Source organism: Ricinus communis, chromosome 5 (genome assembly GCF_019578655.1).
Source record: "Ricinus communis isolate WT05 ecotype wild-type chromosome 5, ASM1957865v1, whole genome shotgun sequence".
NCBI classification, from domain to species: domain Eukaryota; kingdom Viridiplantae; phylum Streptophyta; class Magnoliopsida; order Malpighiales; family Euphorbiaceae; genus Ricinus; species Ricinus communis.
The window spans coordinates 21533607-21550540 of record NC_063260.1 but is presented as its reverse complement, the minus strand read 5'-3'; the positions used below and the strand labels follow the sequence as shown (position 1 = coordinate 21550540).

General features: G+C 33.7%; 1 protein-coding gene and 1 pseudogene across 2 annotated transcripts; one reads left to right on the top strand and one right to left on the bottom strand.

Annotated features, from left to right (window-relative positions):
* Positions 1–2: 2 nt before the first annotated feature.
* On the bottom strand, positions 3–3613 carry LOC8267194 (annotated as a pseudogene).
* Positions 3614–9545: 5932 nt separating this feature from the next.
* Positions 9546–15505, top strand: LOC8267195 (MACPF domain-containing protein CAD1). Of its 2 annotated transcripts, XM_048374742.1 has the most exons (7): positions 10086–10222; positions 11385–11531; positions 12072–12310; positions 12664–12859; positions 13109–13292; positions 13677–13831; positions 14574–15505. In XM_048374742.1, the coding sequence occupies exons 2-7, from the start codon at positions 11454–11456 to the stop codon at positions 15216–15218; spliced, it is 1497 nt and encodes a 498-aa protein (XP_048230699.1). In that variant the 5' UTR covers positions 10086–10222; positions 11385–11453; the 3' UTR covers positions 15219–15505. The 2 variants fall into 2 exon arrangements, with proteins under 2 accessions (XP_002522282.2, XP_048230699.1); XM_002522236.4 differs by lacking the exon at positions 11385–11531 and having other exon boundaries at positions 9546–10222.
* The last annotated feature ends 1429 nt before the right edge of the window (positions 15506–16934 follow it).

Sequence of the window (16934 nt, the reverse complement as noted above, 5' to 3'; positions counted from 1 at the left end):
CCCATGTGAAAATAGCAGATGTTACTAACATATAGCTGTCCAGCAAAGAACGTTAATAGAACTATAAAATACGGGTGTTTTACGTTGTTCCAGCAATTCTAGTAGTGTCTTATCTGCTTCATAGAGTTTTGTAAGTCCAAATCTGATATTTTTGCATTGAAATCCTTGTCAAGCAGCACATTTGTCCGTTCAATGTCTCTATGGACAACTTTTAGTTTAGATTCTTCATGTAGAAAGGCCAGGCTCTTAGCTAGACCAAGGCAGATTTTGAACCTGTTTGCCCAGTTGAGTTTCAATCTTATCTCCTCTGAACCTGCAAATTAACCAAACTTTTCATTAAGTAAATCCCTGTATAAGGGAATTTTACAGTTTTTATGTTTGGCATTGAAAAGCTTATTTACTTGCAAAATAAAGCATGTGCAAGGGAATTGTTTTCCATGTACATAGACCAGCAAGAGTTGGTTGTCCTCTGTGCAGCATCCTAATAGCTTTACAAGATTCGGATGTTGCAATGCAAAGATTGTTCCCAATTCATTTACAAACTCGCGAGTTCCTTGCTTTCATTTTGATGACAATTGTTTGACAGCTATTGCTGTCCCATTTGAAAATATACCCTGCAAGTCAATAATTCACCTAACTTAAACACAAGCCATAATTCAAGCAAGCACTTAGATTCGTCCAGCATGAGTTGAAAGAAAAGTGTCAAGAGCAGGTGATGAACAGATCTGAAACCTAATTATTACGTAGTTTGTGTTTGTTAAGTTATTCTGCAAAGTCTACACATATTTAATTACAGAGACCTTGTAGACAGGCCCAAAACCTCCTTCACCAATCTTGTTCACAGGATTAAAGTTCTGGGTAGCAGCTTTTATTTGCCGGAAGTTGAAAGAACCTTCTGATAGTAGTTCTATACCTTTTAGTTCTGTAACAAAGACAGCCATCAAACAGAAACTCAGCAGGAGAAAGTGTCACAATGAGTGGAAGAAGGCTCGCAGATATTACAGTCCATTTATGGAATGTTCTCACCTTTCCTCTGCAATTTCTTTCTACCAGGAGAGCGTAGTTTACAAATAACAGCTAAAAATCAATAGTGGGAGAAGCAATGCAGATCCTACAAGCGCAGCAATAGCCAATGATGATGATTTTCTGCCAGATGTTCTAGGAACTAAACAAGATTATCATGGTGTCAGACAAGAGACAAGATAGCATAATCAAGTCATATCAGGCAGCAAAAAGAAACATATGGAGACAGACAACTATTTACCAGGAGAAACTGAAATTGCAGATATAAGAGGACCATAATATTCCATTGGGATACGAATTGAGCCCTTGCCGGTCCAATACAAGTGGACCTCCAATCGGTTGTTCCTCACAGCAGCAGTGAACTCCAAAGTTACAGTTCTATTCACTCCCATGGCAGTCTCTCTAATATTGAAATTTTCTAGTACTTTCCGGCCCTATAAAATTTTTCCATTAATGCAATTCTATGTTACTAGCTCGCACTTTAAAAATTATCAACATGACACTGACCTGAATTGCCACATCAAATATATGCTTTCCTTTGCTGTTAGGATCTTTATTGTCTCCTTATAAAATTTCAGCACAGTGAAGCTTCACTCTGTATTTATCATTTTTCATACAAAATCCACAATACTTGAGCGAAATGGGGGAAACACGGGCTGTCTTATATAAAAGTACATCATCACTGGAAATTCCACATGATTTTTTCACAGTATACTGGTCATGATTTGTATCAAAAAAAATCCCCAGACTTACTATATCCCCAACTTTTATCATCACTTAGAAAGAATGTTGATTCTCCATCAGGTTGTGAATCAGCATGGTACTGAACTCCATTACTTAACCTCCACATTTTATATACAAGTGATCATCTGCAATGCACTCAATATTTTTTAGTAAACTATAATCCCAAGAGAACAGGGTCACAACCTAGCTAATAGCTTAGGTTGTTGCAAAAGATTAGATTAAGGAAAAAGCTGCTAACTGCTCCATTCATCTAAAAAACTGAGACATGTCAAGTGTTGATGCAAAATTAAGATGATTCCACTGTGCAAAGATATTTAATGTACTTACTAAATGGTTTATCAGTGTGGCAGGAATAGTCATTTCTCTGCCAAGCTGTGCTCCTAGAAACAAAAATATCAACTAGAATAACTAAAAGCTTCATAAGATTAATTGAAAGAGTCAGAAAAAGTAAAAGTGAAAAAAATGCTTAAGATTTGCGGTATTTGTGCAGCAGGCAAAAGAATTCGTGCAAGCAAATAGACCGAGTCATAGCAGAAAAAGAAAATAACAAATACAATGGTCTTTGTTAGATAGTTAGTTGCGAAATACAGATGAGAATATATAGATAGAGTGACACTGATATGTTTTTTCTTACACATGGTGCTGTTGCCTCCTAGTTGTACAGGTACAATTGTAAAATTATTATCTGAAACGTCGCTGCAGTATATGCATAAAATTGGTGAGAAGAAGTTCAAATAGTAACCCAGAAAGTTCTAATGTTTTAGGATGGTTTACTTCCTTCATCAGTTTTTGATCTATTTTGGGCAGAATACAAGGTCATTTCTGTGAACAAAGTAATTAGCATCCATTATCTGTCATTTGATTCGAGAAAAAGATTAGGAAGAACAATTTACTTTCAGCATTAATAAAAATATGAAATTTGTAATTCACATCATATTTTTCACAATTGCGTTGCCTATACTTAAATTGCACAGCATTCAGAAAAATAATGAGTTGAGTTGATCATGAAGTGAATTTCATGCAATCAATCGCATTATTTGCTCAAAGCCCATTGGAATCATTTAAGCAATGGCAAAACATTCTGAACTAGCTCCTTTTGTTGTTTTATGAACTATATCAAAATACTTACTAAGGAAAAATAAGAAGATTAAACACATTACGCATATAGAATTGTTGAATCAGCAAGCCAACTGGAGATCGATCCATTAAGCTTATTTCCTCTAAGGTACCTGATCACAGGACAAAGAAAAACTTCATTGATATCAGAATTGGTTTGTAGGGAGGATTGGCGCAAGAGTCTCTTACATGAATTTACTCTTTCGAGTGTCAATGAAGGTTAGAATTTCACCAGTCAATTTGTTGAAACTCAAGTCTCTGCACACAGAATAAAGGGGAAAAAAAGAAGCTGAAATCTTTACTAAAATTGGTTTTCGCTGTTCTATCTAATAATATTGATTTGTACAAATATGGGCGTGCGCCTGAGCTGCATATGCTCCTACGACTACAACTACAGGTAAATCAAGATATCGTCAAATTGCTCCAGAAAGTGATCTTACACATAATAAAGAGATTTCATTCGGCCAATAAATTCAGGGATTGGTGTTAGAATTTGAAGGATCAATGATGAATTCTTGTTATTGTGTAAGATTCTGAGATTACGGGATGCAACAGTGTTCCATATATATTTACATGTCCAACGGATATTCTTACGGTTGTCTATGTCCTATATAATGCATATTTCTGTAATGGCAAAAATTAAAGGCCTTCTTGTTTTTTTTAGAAGAAAGGTTGCTCTTTTTTCTTGAGAGCGTACGATGATGTGTCTGTACAACAGAAAGCCTGTGCAGACATGAGGCTCCTGCTTTCTATTTTCAGCTTCTCTGCTTTACTTCTATATTTCTGTCTTTCAACAATCGGACCAATAAATGAACAATTTCTTAATGTCCTGAAGTAAGAAAATTTATTTAGGATAAGAAGGTTATGTCTCTTAAACAACAATAGACAATAAATGTAGGATTTAGTGATCAATGATATATATTTTTATATGATTATAGATGAGTATTTGTTGCTTATATATACAATGCTCAACGGTTGCCTAAACTCTATACTAACGGTTGTCCTAAGACCTATATCAACATCCATTTCTTTTTCAGAAAAGATGGAAGTGACCTTTCCCCCTGCTCCTTATCCTGGGAGTCCATGAGCAAAAGCCTGTATAAGCTTTCTGTTTGTATAGTCTCTGAGACTTCCCTTTTCTGTGCCTTTTGTATTTTTTTTCTCTTTTTTATCTTTTAACACTCCCTCTCAAGTTGGGTTCGTATAGGTTGACAGAACCCAGCTTGCTGAGAATAGTTTGATGGTTTGTCTTGTTGAGAGCTTTTGTAAATTGTTTATGACTTCTGATAAATGGTGTTTCGATTTCTCTGGTTTGTACTTTTTCTCTGATGAATGACAATCGATTTCGATGTGTTTGGTTCGTTCATGGAATAATTAGTTTGATGCAATATGTCGAGTAGCTTGGTTGTCACAATACATCTATATGGATCCGTTACATTTAATTTTCATGTCTTGGAGAACTTGTTTGATCCAAATGAGTTCACTGGCCATAAATGCTATGGCTTGATATTCAGCCTCTGCACTTGATTTTGCAACCATACTTTGTTTCTTACTTTTTCACGCCACCAAGTTTCCTCCTATAAAGGTGCAAAACTATGTAGTTGATTTTCTGTCATAACTTCATGCCCAATATGCATCAGAGAAACTAACTACAATGTTAGCGTTATTTTTCTTCATCCAGATTCCTTGACCTGGAGTGCTTGAGATACCTAACTATCCTATTAATGGCTTCCAAATGTACGAGGAGCGTGCATGAATTGGCTTACCATACTCACTGCATATGCAATATCAGGCATGGTAACAGTTAGGTATATCAATTTACCTACTAAGCACTGATATTGTCCTATGTCAGTTAATGGTTCACCATCTTCTAAACTGAGTTTCCATTGGGGTGTTGGCTGGTTTAGCTCCTAGTTTTCTAGTCTATTTTAGTAGGTTAAGAACATACTTTCTTTAGAATAGGAATAACCCTTTGTTTGACTTGGCCATTTATATTCCAAGGAAGTATAATAATTGTCCTAGGTCTTTGATGTCAAATTTTTTTTTAGGCTTTGTTTGACTTTTTCGATTTCTTGGTTGTCATTACTTGTTATTATGATGTCGTCAACATACACAAGAACAACAATAGTATATATATGAGTATGCTTAACAAACATAGAGGAATCTAAAGCGCATTTACTGAAATCAATATTTAAGAGAAAAATGCTTGGCTGGCATATCATGCTCTTGGAAATTTTTTCAATCCATAAATTGTCTTTTTCAGTTTACATACCAGAGAAGAGTCTAATGCGAATTCGTGGCTTAGGGGAAGAGTCATGTGGACTTCTTCCAAGTTGCCTTGCAGAAAAGCATTTTTGACGTCCATTTAAAATAGATTTCATCCCAGGTTGGTAGCTACTAATAGTAGAATCGGACGGTGTTCATTTTTGCAACAGGAGCGAAGGTTTCTTGGTAATCGACTTCATATGTTTAGGTGAATCCTTTGGCTACTAGCCTGTCTTTGTATCTTTCAACCATTCTATCATAATTGTGTTTTATTTTATATGTCCATTTGTATCCTACAGTTTCTTTATTTGATGGTAGTGGGACAATATTCCAGGTGTTGTTTTTCTCTAAGGCTTGAAAGTTCTTCTCTCATGGCCTTACACCATTTTGAGTTGGTGTTGGCTTCATAGAAGGATGTAGGTTCAGTGTGTGTTGTGATATTACTTAGGTATTGTCCGGTATTGGTTTGAAATAGTATCATAAGTAATAAAGTGATGGATTAGATATGATACCTTATGGGACACATAGTCCCTTAATTTTACAGGAGGCCGTATCTGTTGAGTAGATCTCCTCAATGCAATTTCTTCTTCTTGAGGTTCTTCTTTGATTGTTTCAATTTTTCTCCCTGAAGAAATTGTCCTTGAGTTTGGATTCGGCTCTCCATCTGAATGAACAACCTGTTCTTGACTACTACTGTGAGAAAAATCAAAGTTATGCGGAAATAATAAAGTGTGTGGCCCATGAATATCTATCGGAGGGTTTTAGAGACCATCCTTGTGGTAGGGTTCACTTTCTACAAATGAAACATCCCTAGATATATAGGTTTTGTGAGTAGTATGATCGTAACATTTATACTCATTTTTTTGTGAAGAGTACCCTAAAAATAGGGTTTTAACTGAACTTTTATCAAACTTGTGGTGTCGTTTAATGTGGACATAACAGGTGCAGCCAAAGATTCGTATGTGCCCTAATTTGATTTTCATCCTTTGAGGATTTCTAATAGACTTAGATTTTTTAATGTGATACTGGATAACCTATTAATGAGGTACGTGGCGGTTAGGAGGGCATCCGACCAATAGGTAGTTGGGACGTTATTTTGAAAAAGAAGGATTCTGGTGACATCAAGAATATGCCTATTTTTCTTTTTGAGACCCCATTTTGTTCAGGGGTATTAATGCATGTAGTTTGATGCAGAATTCCGTCCTTTTTAAAAAATTCTAAATTTTTTTATTAATGTACCCAGTGCCATTGTTAGATCGAAAGATTTTGATTTTTGCAGCATACTGGTTTTGGACAAAGGTAGAAAATTCTTGAAAGCAAGAAAAATCTCATTTTTTTTCTTTTAATAAGGAAATTCAGGTAGTGCGAGAGTTGTCCTCAATAAATGTAACAAAATACTGGAAAGTGATTATAAGATTCAACAGGGGCAGGTCTCCAAACATCAGAGTGAATTAATTCAAATATCTTTTCAGAAACACTAGACGATAAGGGAAATGGCAAGTGAGTATGTTTAGAAAATTTGTAGACATCACAATAACTAGAATTCATAATTTGTTTAAAATTTTATCGGAGGGATGCTCAAACTGCCTATGCATCAACATGCATCAACTATTTGGTGGAATTTTTGAGACCCATTTTCTAATTGTCCTTCACCAATCGTCTTCCCTATAATTTGATCCATGAAGTATTATTGAAGATGGTGAAAATACAACATTACAATTTAAATCACAAGTTATTTTACCAACAGATAATAGATTTGACTTGAATTCATATAATAGCAAGATATTCTTAATATTTTTGTTAAATAATAAAGTGGTGCCACAGCCGTGAATTTTGACTTTGTTCTCATTAGCTACTGTCACATATTGATAATCTGCAATGGGAGCTAAATTTTGCAATTTCATTGGATCCTATGTCATGTGATCAGTGGCTCCGGAACCAATGATCCAATTATTTTAGCATGCATTTGTAATTTTTAGTGATGAATTTAGAGAATTTGATACCGAACCTGACCCATTTAATTGTTGTTGTTGGACCAGGGCTTGAATTTGAGATAACAATTGATTTAATTGCATGTTGGCTGTTGGGTTGGATCCGCGTCGACTTTGGGTCGGGTCAGCAGGGTCGAATCTGGGTCGGGTCATAGGTTCGGGTCGGGTTGTTTCATAACCCTCAGACCCATCATATACACCCGAACCCATCACTGACCCGGACATTATTTTTTCACCCTCTACATTAGGGTTTCGCTTTGCGCTTGCCCTCCCGCCGAATCTTCTTTCCTCCTCTCCTCTTTCTCATCTCTTCATCCCTCTAGAGCTCTCCCACCCTCGAATCGTACTCAACTGAGGGTGTAGATGCCAGCAGCGATCGCGATGGTGACCCTGTTTCTTACAATGGTCGCATCGCTCGATGCTGCTTGGTCCTCCCCTCGGTTGGGATGCTTCGTGGGTGAGGAGGCATCGAGTGGAACACGTTCTATTTTTCCATCTGGTCAGTACTTCTGTCGCATATTCTTCTCAATTAATTGTTGCGCATCATAATCATCATAAAATAATTAAAACTTTTGCTAGTTAATCAAAAACTCAATAACTAATACTCACAGATTTTAGAGTTTATGAATGTAATTAAAATTCATAAATAATGAAAAACTAATGAATTTTAAATCTTTCAAATTGAACATAAAACAAATATATTGATAGCATTAATTTTAAAATAAAAAAATATTATATCAGTTCATTATTCATTTTTGAATTTTTTACTTTTTGGATTGAATATTAAAATTTTAAAAAATGAAAGATTTTAAAAAATGGAAAAATTATTTAAATCTATAGATTTTCAGCCATTTTTCATTTATTGGATAATTGATTCAATAAAATCTTTGAATTTTCTTAAAATCTTCCATTTTTAATCATCCAATCCAAATGGCATCTAAGAGTTTTTATGTAAAAAATTATATATATTCTTACAATATATTAAGTATATACTTTAAAATTCAAGAATTTTATACTTATTACATGTTTGTTATATGTTTGTAAAATGCTTGCATGAACACGAATATGTAAGAATATATTATTAAATTATTTGAAAATATAATTTTTTTAAATATATAATAGATAATATATATTTAATATATAATGACTTAATTTTTAATAAAGGATATCATTAAAATATATTATAAATAAAATTAATATATATCTAAATAAATATATAAATTAATATATATAATATATTATGGGGATATAATATTTATTATCGTTATCAATATAATTTAAAATTAAATCAATAACAATAAAAAAATGCAACCATTATGGAGCCTCAGTCTGAGTGTGCATAAGCAACGACAAAAAATCATCCTTAATTTTTTTTTCATTTTTCCTTTCCAATCTATTTACTCTCTGCAAATATAAATATATATATATATATATATATATATATATAATTAGTATAAATTAGACAAGTGAAACAATTAGTATAAATTCCAATGATACAATTTGAAAAAACTGTTATAAATAATAAAAAAATATAAATTTTTGAGCAATCTGGATGAAAAATAAATAAAAATTTTAGTGAAGAATTTAATTATAAAAAAAAGAAAAAAAAAGAAGAGTAGAAAATAATGAAGGATAAAAACAAAAAATATAAAATTGAAAAAGCGTAAAATAAAACAGATTATTAAAAGAAAAAACTCCAAAATACGCATATAAAAGTAAAGAAAATAAAAATAGATAGTACTAAATTTCATAAAGCTATTATTGAAAAGAAAAACGTACATTTAAACCCTTTCAAATGATACTCCGGGAATAAAGTTTGTTGTCTTGATAATTCCTATTCATTTATCTTTCATCCTAAGTACTTTGTAGCAATTTGAATTAATAGAAAAAAATAAAACTTAGTTAAAAAAAGTCTGAACTTTCGAGCTGTTAGTTATTAATAAATCTAGCATATATATTTTCAATGTTAATACCAAATTAAACCATTAAACATATATCGAATTAAATTAAAAATTTAAATTCGTTGATGTAGCAAAATTTGATTAAACTAAAAAAAAAATACTAGCAAATTTCATTTTATGATTTGGATTGTTGGAATAATAAACCAACACGAGAATGTGTAAGTATATTTTTGTTGGATTCTGATCAGAGTTCCAATTCATAATAACAAGAGGTAGCAGCTGTTGAATATCTTACATTATTAGTAAGAGTTGGCATGCAATAGAAGAACATAAAATAGGGAAATTTACGACCACCAAAATAGAACTCTCCTTTTCTTTTCCTACAATTGGCATTTGGAATAAGAAACTCACGCAAAGTCAAAGTATTTGTCTTAATTCTTTTTTTTGAAGAAATATATATAAAAAAGAAAAGAAAAAGAAGAATTATACTGTAGAAGAATTATTAATGAGAAAAGTATCTAAAAGAAAAAAAAGACTAGTCAACTGAGAATCCTCTTTTTTGGTTATATAATAATATAGAAGAAAGAACGCGTTTTGAGACATTATTAGAGTCAAACAACAAGAATCATCTACAACGAGAACAAGGAACAAGGAACAAGAACACGAACAAACCTCACCACCAACTCCAAAGTCCAAACTTACCCCACCCTTCAACCAAACACTCAATTTATCATCAAAATATCCAAGAAAACTAAACTGAAACGAAAAGCTCATTTCTTTCTTTCTTTCTTTCTGTTTTTTTTTTCCCCCCTTTACTTTCAAGAACTGAAATATTAGAAAGCAGCCATCAAAAGCAACAGTTTTTCTTTTTCTTTATGTAAAATAAATATAAAAAGATTGAATAATAAAGATTAGAAGAAGATGAGCTTCAGCTCAGATGCTTTGACTACTACCCTCTGCAACTCAATCCAAGCATTGGGTCGTGGCTTTGATGTTACATCTGATATAAGACTTTTGTATTGCAAGGGTGCTCCTGGGTCTAGACTTGTTCATATTGATGAACAGCATACTAGGGATCTACAACTTTCTGATGGAGTTTTGGTGCCTAACGTTTCTGTTGATATTGATTGTTCTATAGGCCAAAGGAGCATTGATAGAATTCCTGTTTGCACTTTCCATGAGGTAATTTATTTTTTCCTCAATCTGTTTCTTTCAAATCATTCATTGGTGCACTTGATTTGATTTGATTTCTTTTTCTCTTTTTGTCCTAAATGGTGTATCGGGTGAATTTCTTTAGGGGTTTGTATCAGGATTTTTATTGCTAAATGATTGTTTCTACTTTTGAGGTGTTTGTCGATTTTTGATGGATTTTTTTCCTTTTTGTTGATCTTTGGGATTTGTTAAACTATATCAAAATGAAGTTCTAGTTTTTGCTGATGAGTTACAGTGGGTAATTAATACTAAAAGGAAAGAATAGCATATTGAAGTTTGTATTGACTGACAGGATATGTGTATCCTTGAATTCAGTTTGAATGAATTCTCCATTGACAGCTCTATCCTATCCTATAATGGTTTATTCAATTTGAGAAGTGACTTTTTGACTTCTCTAAATGATACTAAATTTTGGCTTGTTTTCAGAAAACAATCTGTTTAGTATTTAGGACCTCATCATTATTTACCTGAGATATTTCTTTTAATTCTGTCTTGTGCTTGCGAGGGATACTCTTTAAATCTCACTCCTCTCAGAAGCTGGTCACTGACCACAATTCTTGCTGATTGTGACGTAAATTTGAAATAAAATGTTGTTAGCTTCCAACCAAAATGTGTGTGTATGGTACATTTCTAATATGGATTATTTTTATGCAGTTACTGCTGAATAAAAACCAAGAGTGCACATCTTGATAGTTTAGGTTTTGCAATTCTAGAAATTTAAATTGGTAGTAGAACTATGTTTCTGAAAGGTTTTGAGCCCAATTTCACACCCTAACTGCCAATTTTCAAATAAATCAGTTCAACTTCAGCTGGCCTTTTTCTGCTTGACCTAGGGTTACAGTTGACCAATTAGCACTTTTCAACCTAGTCCAGGGTTTCAGTTGCTATTGATGTGGTCCATCTAGTCGCCTAATTGAGTGTGTTTTCTTATTTGCATTTGCATTATGTCAGTTTGCCTTCAAACCCCACATGTAGGCCTCATGGATTGAGCTCTTTGGTTTGAATTGTGTTGCATTGATCTTACGATTAGAAAATATGGAGTTGCCAAAATTTAGTGTTAGATTTAGACAATATTGATAGGTTAAACTTCTAAAGTAACGGCAATTCAACTTCTTTTGTTTTGGTGAAGAAGATCCTTTCGTAAGGAACTAAAGCAGCACTGCCTTCCATTTCATTGGACATGCTGAATTGGTGAACTCTTATGGAGAAGACAGAAGAGCGCAGTGTGCGTAATGTTGCATTCATGTGCAATTGGAACTCACATGGTTGGCTAATTCATGTAGGTCCTCCTGTGTATACTTTATTATTTAAATGAATTAGGTTTCTTGCTGGAACACAAAAAAGAAAGGATATTTGGCAAAGCACTTCATAGGTGCATCTTTGTTACATGAGATAATCAGATCTTAAGGTAATGGGATCCAGTTATGGAGGCTTTGATTGAGAACTACCAGGAAGGTAAATTGGAGACTAGGCCAACTGAGGTTTTCTACAGTGTTAAATCTTCTCTTTAGCAAGCCAAGCTACAAGATGAGTACAGTTCGTTTTAAGTATAGACATATCTTATTTATTTTTTATAGGCTTGAAGTTTGAGTTTCCTTTGACTATAGAAGTTGGACATTTGTCTACACAGCTAAAGAAGTTTTCACATGGTTTTACAATCAAGCAGCATAATCTTATTTACATTATTTTATGCTAGATTCTCATGTTTGTGACATGGCATACTTTCATCTATTTGTAGCAAGGCTTTCAATTTTCTGGTACTTACAGTTAAATTAGTTTATAACGATTTTAACTGGAAGCTTATGGTTTGAAACTTCAGATGGCAGGAAGATTCAATGAAAAATCAGGTATATCAGGACATATTCCACTTGGAAGCTTTAATGGCATGTTCAACTTCACTGGCTCTTGGCAAGTTGATGCAGCAGCAACAAAATCCCTTGCAATGATTGGGTATTTCATCCCCCTATACAAGGTTCAATTAGCAAAAGTGAATTTAGTTCTGCATGAGGAAATCAAGCGTGCTGTTCCTTACTCATGGGATCCTGCAGCCTTGGCTAGGTAAATATTATTGGATCACAAAGTCTACAATGCACAATTTTTTACTTCATCCCATTTATATTCTGTTTTCATAAACCTTTAGTTTGATATCGCTTTTACTGTAAATGGAAAAAAGTACAATGAGACCCAAATTGGTAAGTTTGCATATTTGGCCTCTGTGGGGCTCAATCAAATAATGAGTTTGTAATCCCAATGATGTGGTGCACCCATGACCTGTGTGCTTATGCATGTCAGTATTACTTGTATGATAGAATCCCTAGAGCGACTTGAAGAAATTTATTTTTCTCTGAACGTACTTGAAGAGATCCAACAGCTTTCTTTTGAATTTGTTGTATTTTTTTTTTGTCTGTCAGTTTCATTGAAAGCTATGGTACCCATATTGTCACATCTGCAACAATTGGTGGAAGAGATGCTGTTTATATCAGGCAACACCAGTCCTCATCCTTGTTAGTGTCAGACATTGAGAGCTATGTGAAAGACATTGCAGACCAGAGGTTTCAGGAAGCAAAGAGTCAGTTAAGTGCTGGGCCCTTAAAATACAAGGACAAGGTTAGTATCATGGCATTACTATAACAGACTTTTTCTTTGTGTGTTTGTACGTTAACCTTGGGTTCTTGTTCATGGCTTTGTTTGATTAATCTTGGTTTGATAAAAACCATATTGCATTATTTTTCTTTCTTTTGTTATTCTCCATGCATGTTATTGCACTTTCGTTTGCTTTCCGTTTCCTCCAATAAATAAATTTTTATATGCTATAGAAGTGTGAGAAATCAGTGGAAATTAAATTATTTGTTGTAGGATGTAACAGTCATTTTTAGAAGGAGAGGAGGCGATGATCTTGAGCAGAGTCATGCCAAGTGGGCAGAAACAGTGCAGTTGGCACCAGATGTAATTAACATGACATTTACACCTATAATCTCTCTGCTTGAAGGAGTGACTGGCATTAAACATTTAGCCCGGGCAATTGACTTATACTTGGAGTGTAAGTTCTCCTCAATATATTTGTTTTTTTTCTTTCTTCCTACATTTGTGAATCTTATTCATTTTGCAATAAACTGATCTAGTCAAGGATCATTGAGACTGACGATTATTATTGCTTGAAATAAATTTTTCGTTCCTCTTCTAAGCATAATTAATTCGGCAAAATACTTGGTTAGTACCTTGAGCTTTTCAGTAACTTTTGATGAAGTCATATGCAAGGCTACATCTTTTAAATAAATGGCATGTGAAGAAACTTTGAACAAGATGTAACTGCCTGATCTGAAAGTCAAAGCTATAACTTCCTTATTATTGAGAACTTCTCAGATGTCTTGTTCTAGTTACATGCATTTTAAAAATTTCTTATAATGTCTTGTACTTTCAACAGACAAGCCACCGATAGAAGATTTGCAATATTTCTTGGACTTTCAAATTGCTCGAGTTTGGGCTCCAGAACAGAATAACCTTCTAAGGAAGGAGCCCGTTTGCCCATCCCTCCAATTCAGCTTGATGGGTCCCAAGCTGTATATCAGCCCAGACCAGGTAATTTTTCGTATCTGTAAAATATGTACTTAATATGCTGATGGCGATTAATATGTAACATGTTGCATTTCTTCAATTACATAACGGAATTAAACAGAGGAAAAGAAAAAGGGTCTTATCATTCTGTAAGAATTGAAAGAAATTATATATAAGTGCATGATAAAGTGAAAGCCAGCAAGACAGTGGCTAATTCTTATCCCTCTGGCATCTCTGTGTTCTCAGTCCTGAAAATGTTGCTTTCCTGAAAAAGGTACTTGAATTTTAACCCATTAAGACTTGCTTCTATATGAAATGAAAATGACTTCAAGAAAGGAAATCATTGTGAATAAGAAAATTTAATCTTAAAAAACATAATTTCACCTTAACATCTCTTGTAAAATTTATGTGATGACGAGATTTCAGACATCTAAATATCTTGAATGATGAATTGATGATAGTAGTAGTTGAATGACTTAAAATAAAATATTTAACTGCTGTTGGAGTTACCACTTAGTCACTTGCGCCAGTACTTGAATAGTAGTATTGTTGAACTTGCATCTTTCAGTGCTGCTTCAAGATTTAAGTGAAACAATTTGTAAATTGTGCACAATCTTTTCATAAAAATTTAATTCTTTCCTATCTGGTGGAAAGTTCTCCTCAAGACTTGAGCAAATTCTGTTGGTACAGATGCTGTCAGCATAAGCATCAACTCCATCTGTTGCAGTGGGTTATTAACCTAACTCAAATATCTATGGTATTGCAGGTAACTGTTGGTCGTAAGCCAGTTACTGGTCTTAGACTTAGCCTAGAAGGCAACAAGCAAAATAGACTCTCCATCCATTTGCAGCATCTAGTGTCCCTTCCTAAAATTCTTCAACCTCATTGGGACGCACACGTAGCCATTGGTGCACCAAAATGGAAAGGTCCTGAGGAGCAAGACAGCCGTTGGTTTGAGCCTATTAAATGGAAGAACTTCTCCCACGTAAGCACTGCACCAATAGAATACACTGATGCTTCGATTGGAGACCTATCTGGTGTTCACATTGTTACTGGTGCTCAGCTTGGTGTATGGGATTTTGGAGCCAAAAATGTGTTGCACCTCAAACTCCTATTCTCAAAGGTTCCAGGCTGTACAATAAGGCGGTCTGTATGGGACCATAGTCCCTCCAATCCTTCTCTGCAGCCATCCAACGGGGCATCATCTTCAATTTCAAATGAGAGATCCTCCAGTGATAGGAAGGAAGATAGTTCAAGCCATGCCGGAAAATTGGCGAAAATAGTTGACGTGACTGAAATGTCGAAGGGACCACAAGATATTCCAGGTCACTGGTTGGTAACAGGAGCCAAGCTTGGGGTGGACAAGGGAAGAATTGTTTTGCGTGTGAAGTACTCCTTATTGAATTATTGATAGATTGGTTTCTATAATTTTTAGGCTTACCCTTTTTGCATTTGTAAGCATAGTCAGGCATTCTTTGCACAGGCATCCTAGTTCTTTTGTTTATTTGTACATTACCTTTGTTGGTTTTAGCCCCATAGCTGATAGTTACATCATTAAATCTTTCAGGGTCCTTTCTTAATATATTTGTTTGTTAAGAGAGAAGGGTTTGTTATCTGATATAATAATAGACGCATTTAGTCTACACATAGAAAGTGATTTTTGCCCGTGAATGAAGGACTCGCATCAATCTGCATTTACTCCTTGTCTTCATGAGTGTTAATGTATTTTATGTAGATTGCAGTTTATTTACAGAGAATCTTAATTAGGGGGTGAGCACAATTTGGGAAAAAGAAAGACCTAATTACACTCATAATTTGGTTTGGTTTGCGTTTCATTTTCTTTACATAATTTGATTTCAAATTTAAAGGATTTGGTTTTAACTGAATAAATCAAAATAATAATAAAATCTTTTCATTAAATTTTATGTAATTCACTTATTTAGTTCTGGTTTTTTCGATTTAGCCTCTTATTTGATTTAATTTATAGTTATATAAAATTTGGTTAATTCAGTTTCATACCATATTTACATACTTGCATAAAATTAAAAATTAACTCTAAACCGGTCAGACCCGGCACCTTAGCCGGCCATACAAACTAATTAACAAGTTGTTCCCTCCACCTGGAAAACAAAAGCTAGTGGCAAAATTAGGGCCTCTGTTCCCCCATACTTGACCAAATTAAAATATAAACCATCTGAATACAGGATTCTACAATTTTAATGTGAATCCCTTGCGTTTGCATGTCTAAATTAATGGGTTGTAACTGCATTCCGTCTTGGTATCTCTCACTTGTTAAAGGTATCTTTAATATTTTATGGACTGCGGAGGCAGGACTCTGCTAAGTTTAAGTTACATCTGCTGAGAGACTCTTAACAATTTCCCTGAAATGGCGACTCTTTCTTTCATTCCATCAGGATGTAGTTTGCATCATTTACAATGGATATAAACACTAGCAGCTAAAAATTCCTGCCAATTGCAGAAGAAACAGGCACATATTCTTGTCAGGTTCTAAATATTGGCACCATTTTGGATTACGCATCAATTATTTTGTGCTTGTTTTATTGCACTTCCAATAAATGTCTTCTGCAACCAAAAGCTAACTTAACATTATTTCTGTTGATTATATTATATTATATCAAATCGCATGTATCATTCTCATGTCATTTTACTAGTATCATTTTGACACTGTCTTTGCTCAAGCTCTCAAATTATTAGTCGGCAATGATGATAAAAATAATAAGAGAATGGAGTCGTAATCATACAAATACAGACTAGGACTGAGCAAATGGTTGATTTGGTTTCAGAATTGACCCGAACCGGTTTTCTTTTCTTTTTCTTCTTTAATTTTTCAAACTGAATTATAAATTATTTTATATTTTTCAAAGTATTCATTTCATATTTTACATACATAACAATGTCAATAATTTATTTACTAAGAGTTTAATTATATGACATAAAAATCATCTTTAAAATATTAAATTTCATAGTATATAAAAATAACATATTGATAGATATTATAAAAGTAAAATTTCTCTTACTGAAAGCCAAATTAAATTAAATATTTTTTTATTTAATCAAACTTGTCAGTTATGTTCCGTTCTATTTCGCTTGAGGATTGATATATAAC

Coding starts and splice junctions, on each gene's coding strand:
- LOC8267195 (XM_002522236.4), top strand. CDS start 9,962: ATGAGCTTCAGCTCAGATGCTTTGACTACTACCCTCTGCAACTCAATC. Junction 10,223..12,071: donor CTGTTTGCACTTTCCATGAG/GTAATTTATTTT, acceptor TTGAAACTTCAG/ATGGCAGGAAGATTCAATGA. Junction 12,860..13,108: donor CCTTAAAATACAAGGACAAG/GTTAGTATCATG, acceptor TATTTGTTGTAG/GATGTAACAGTCATTTTTAG.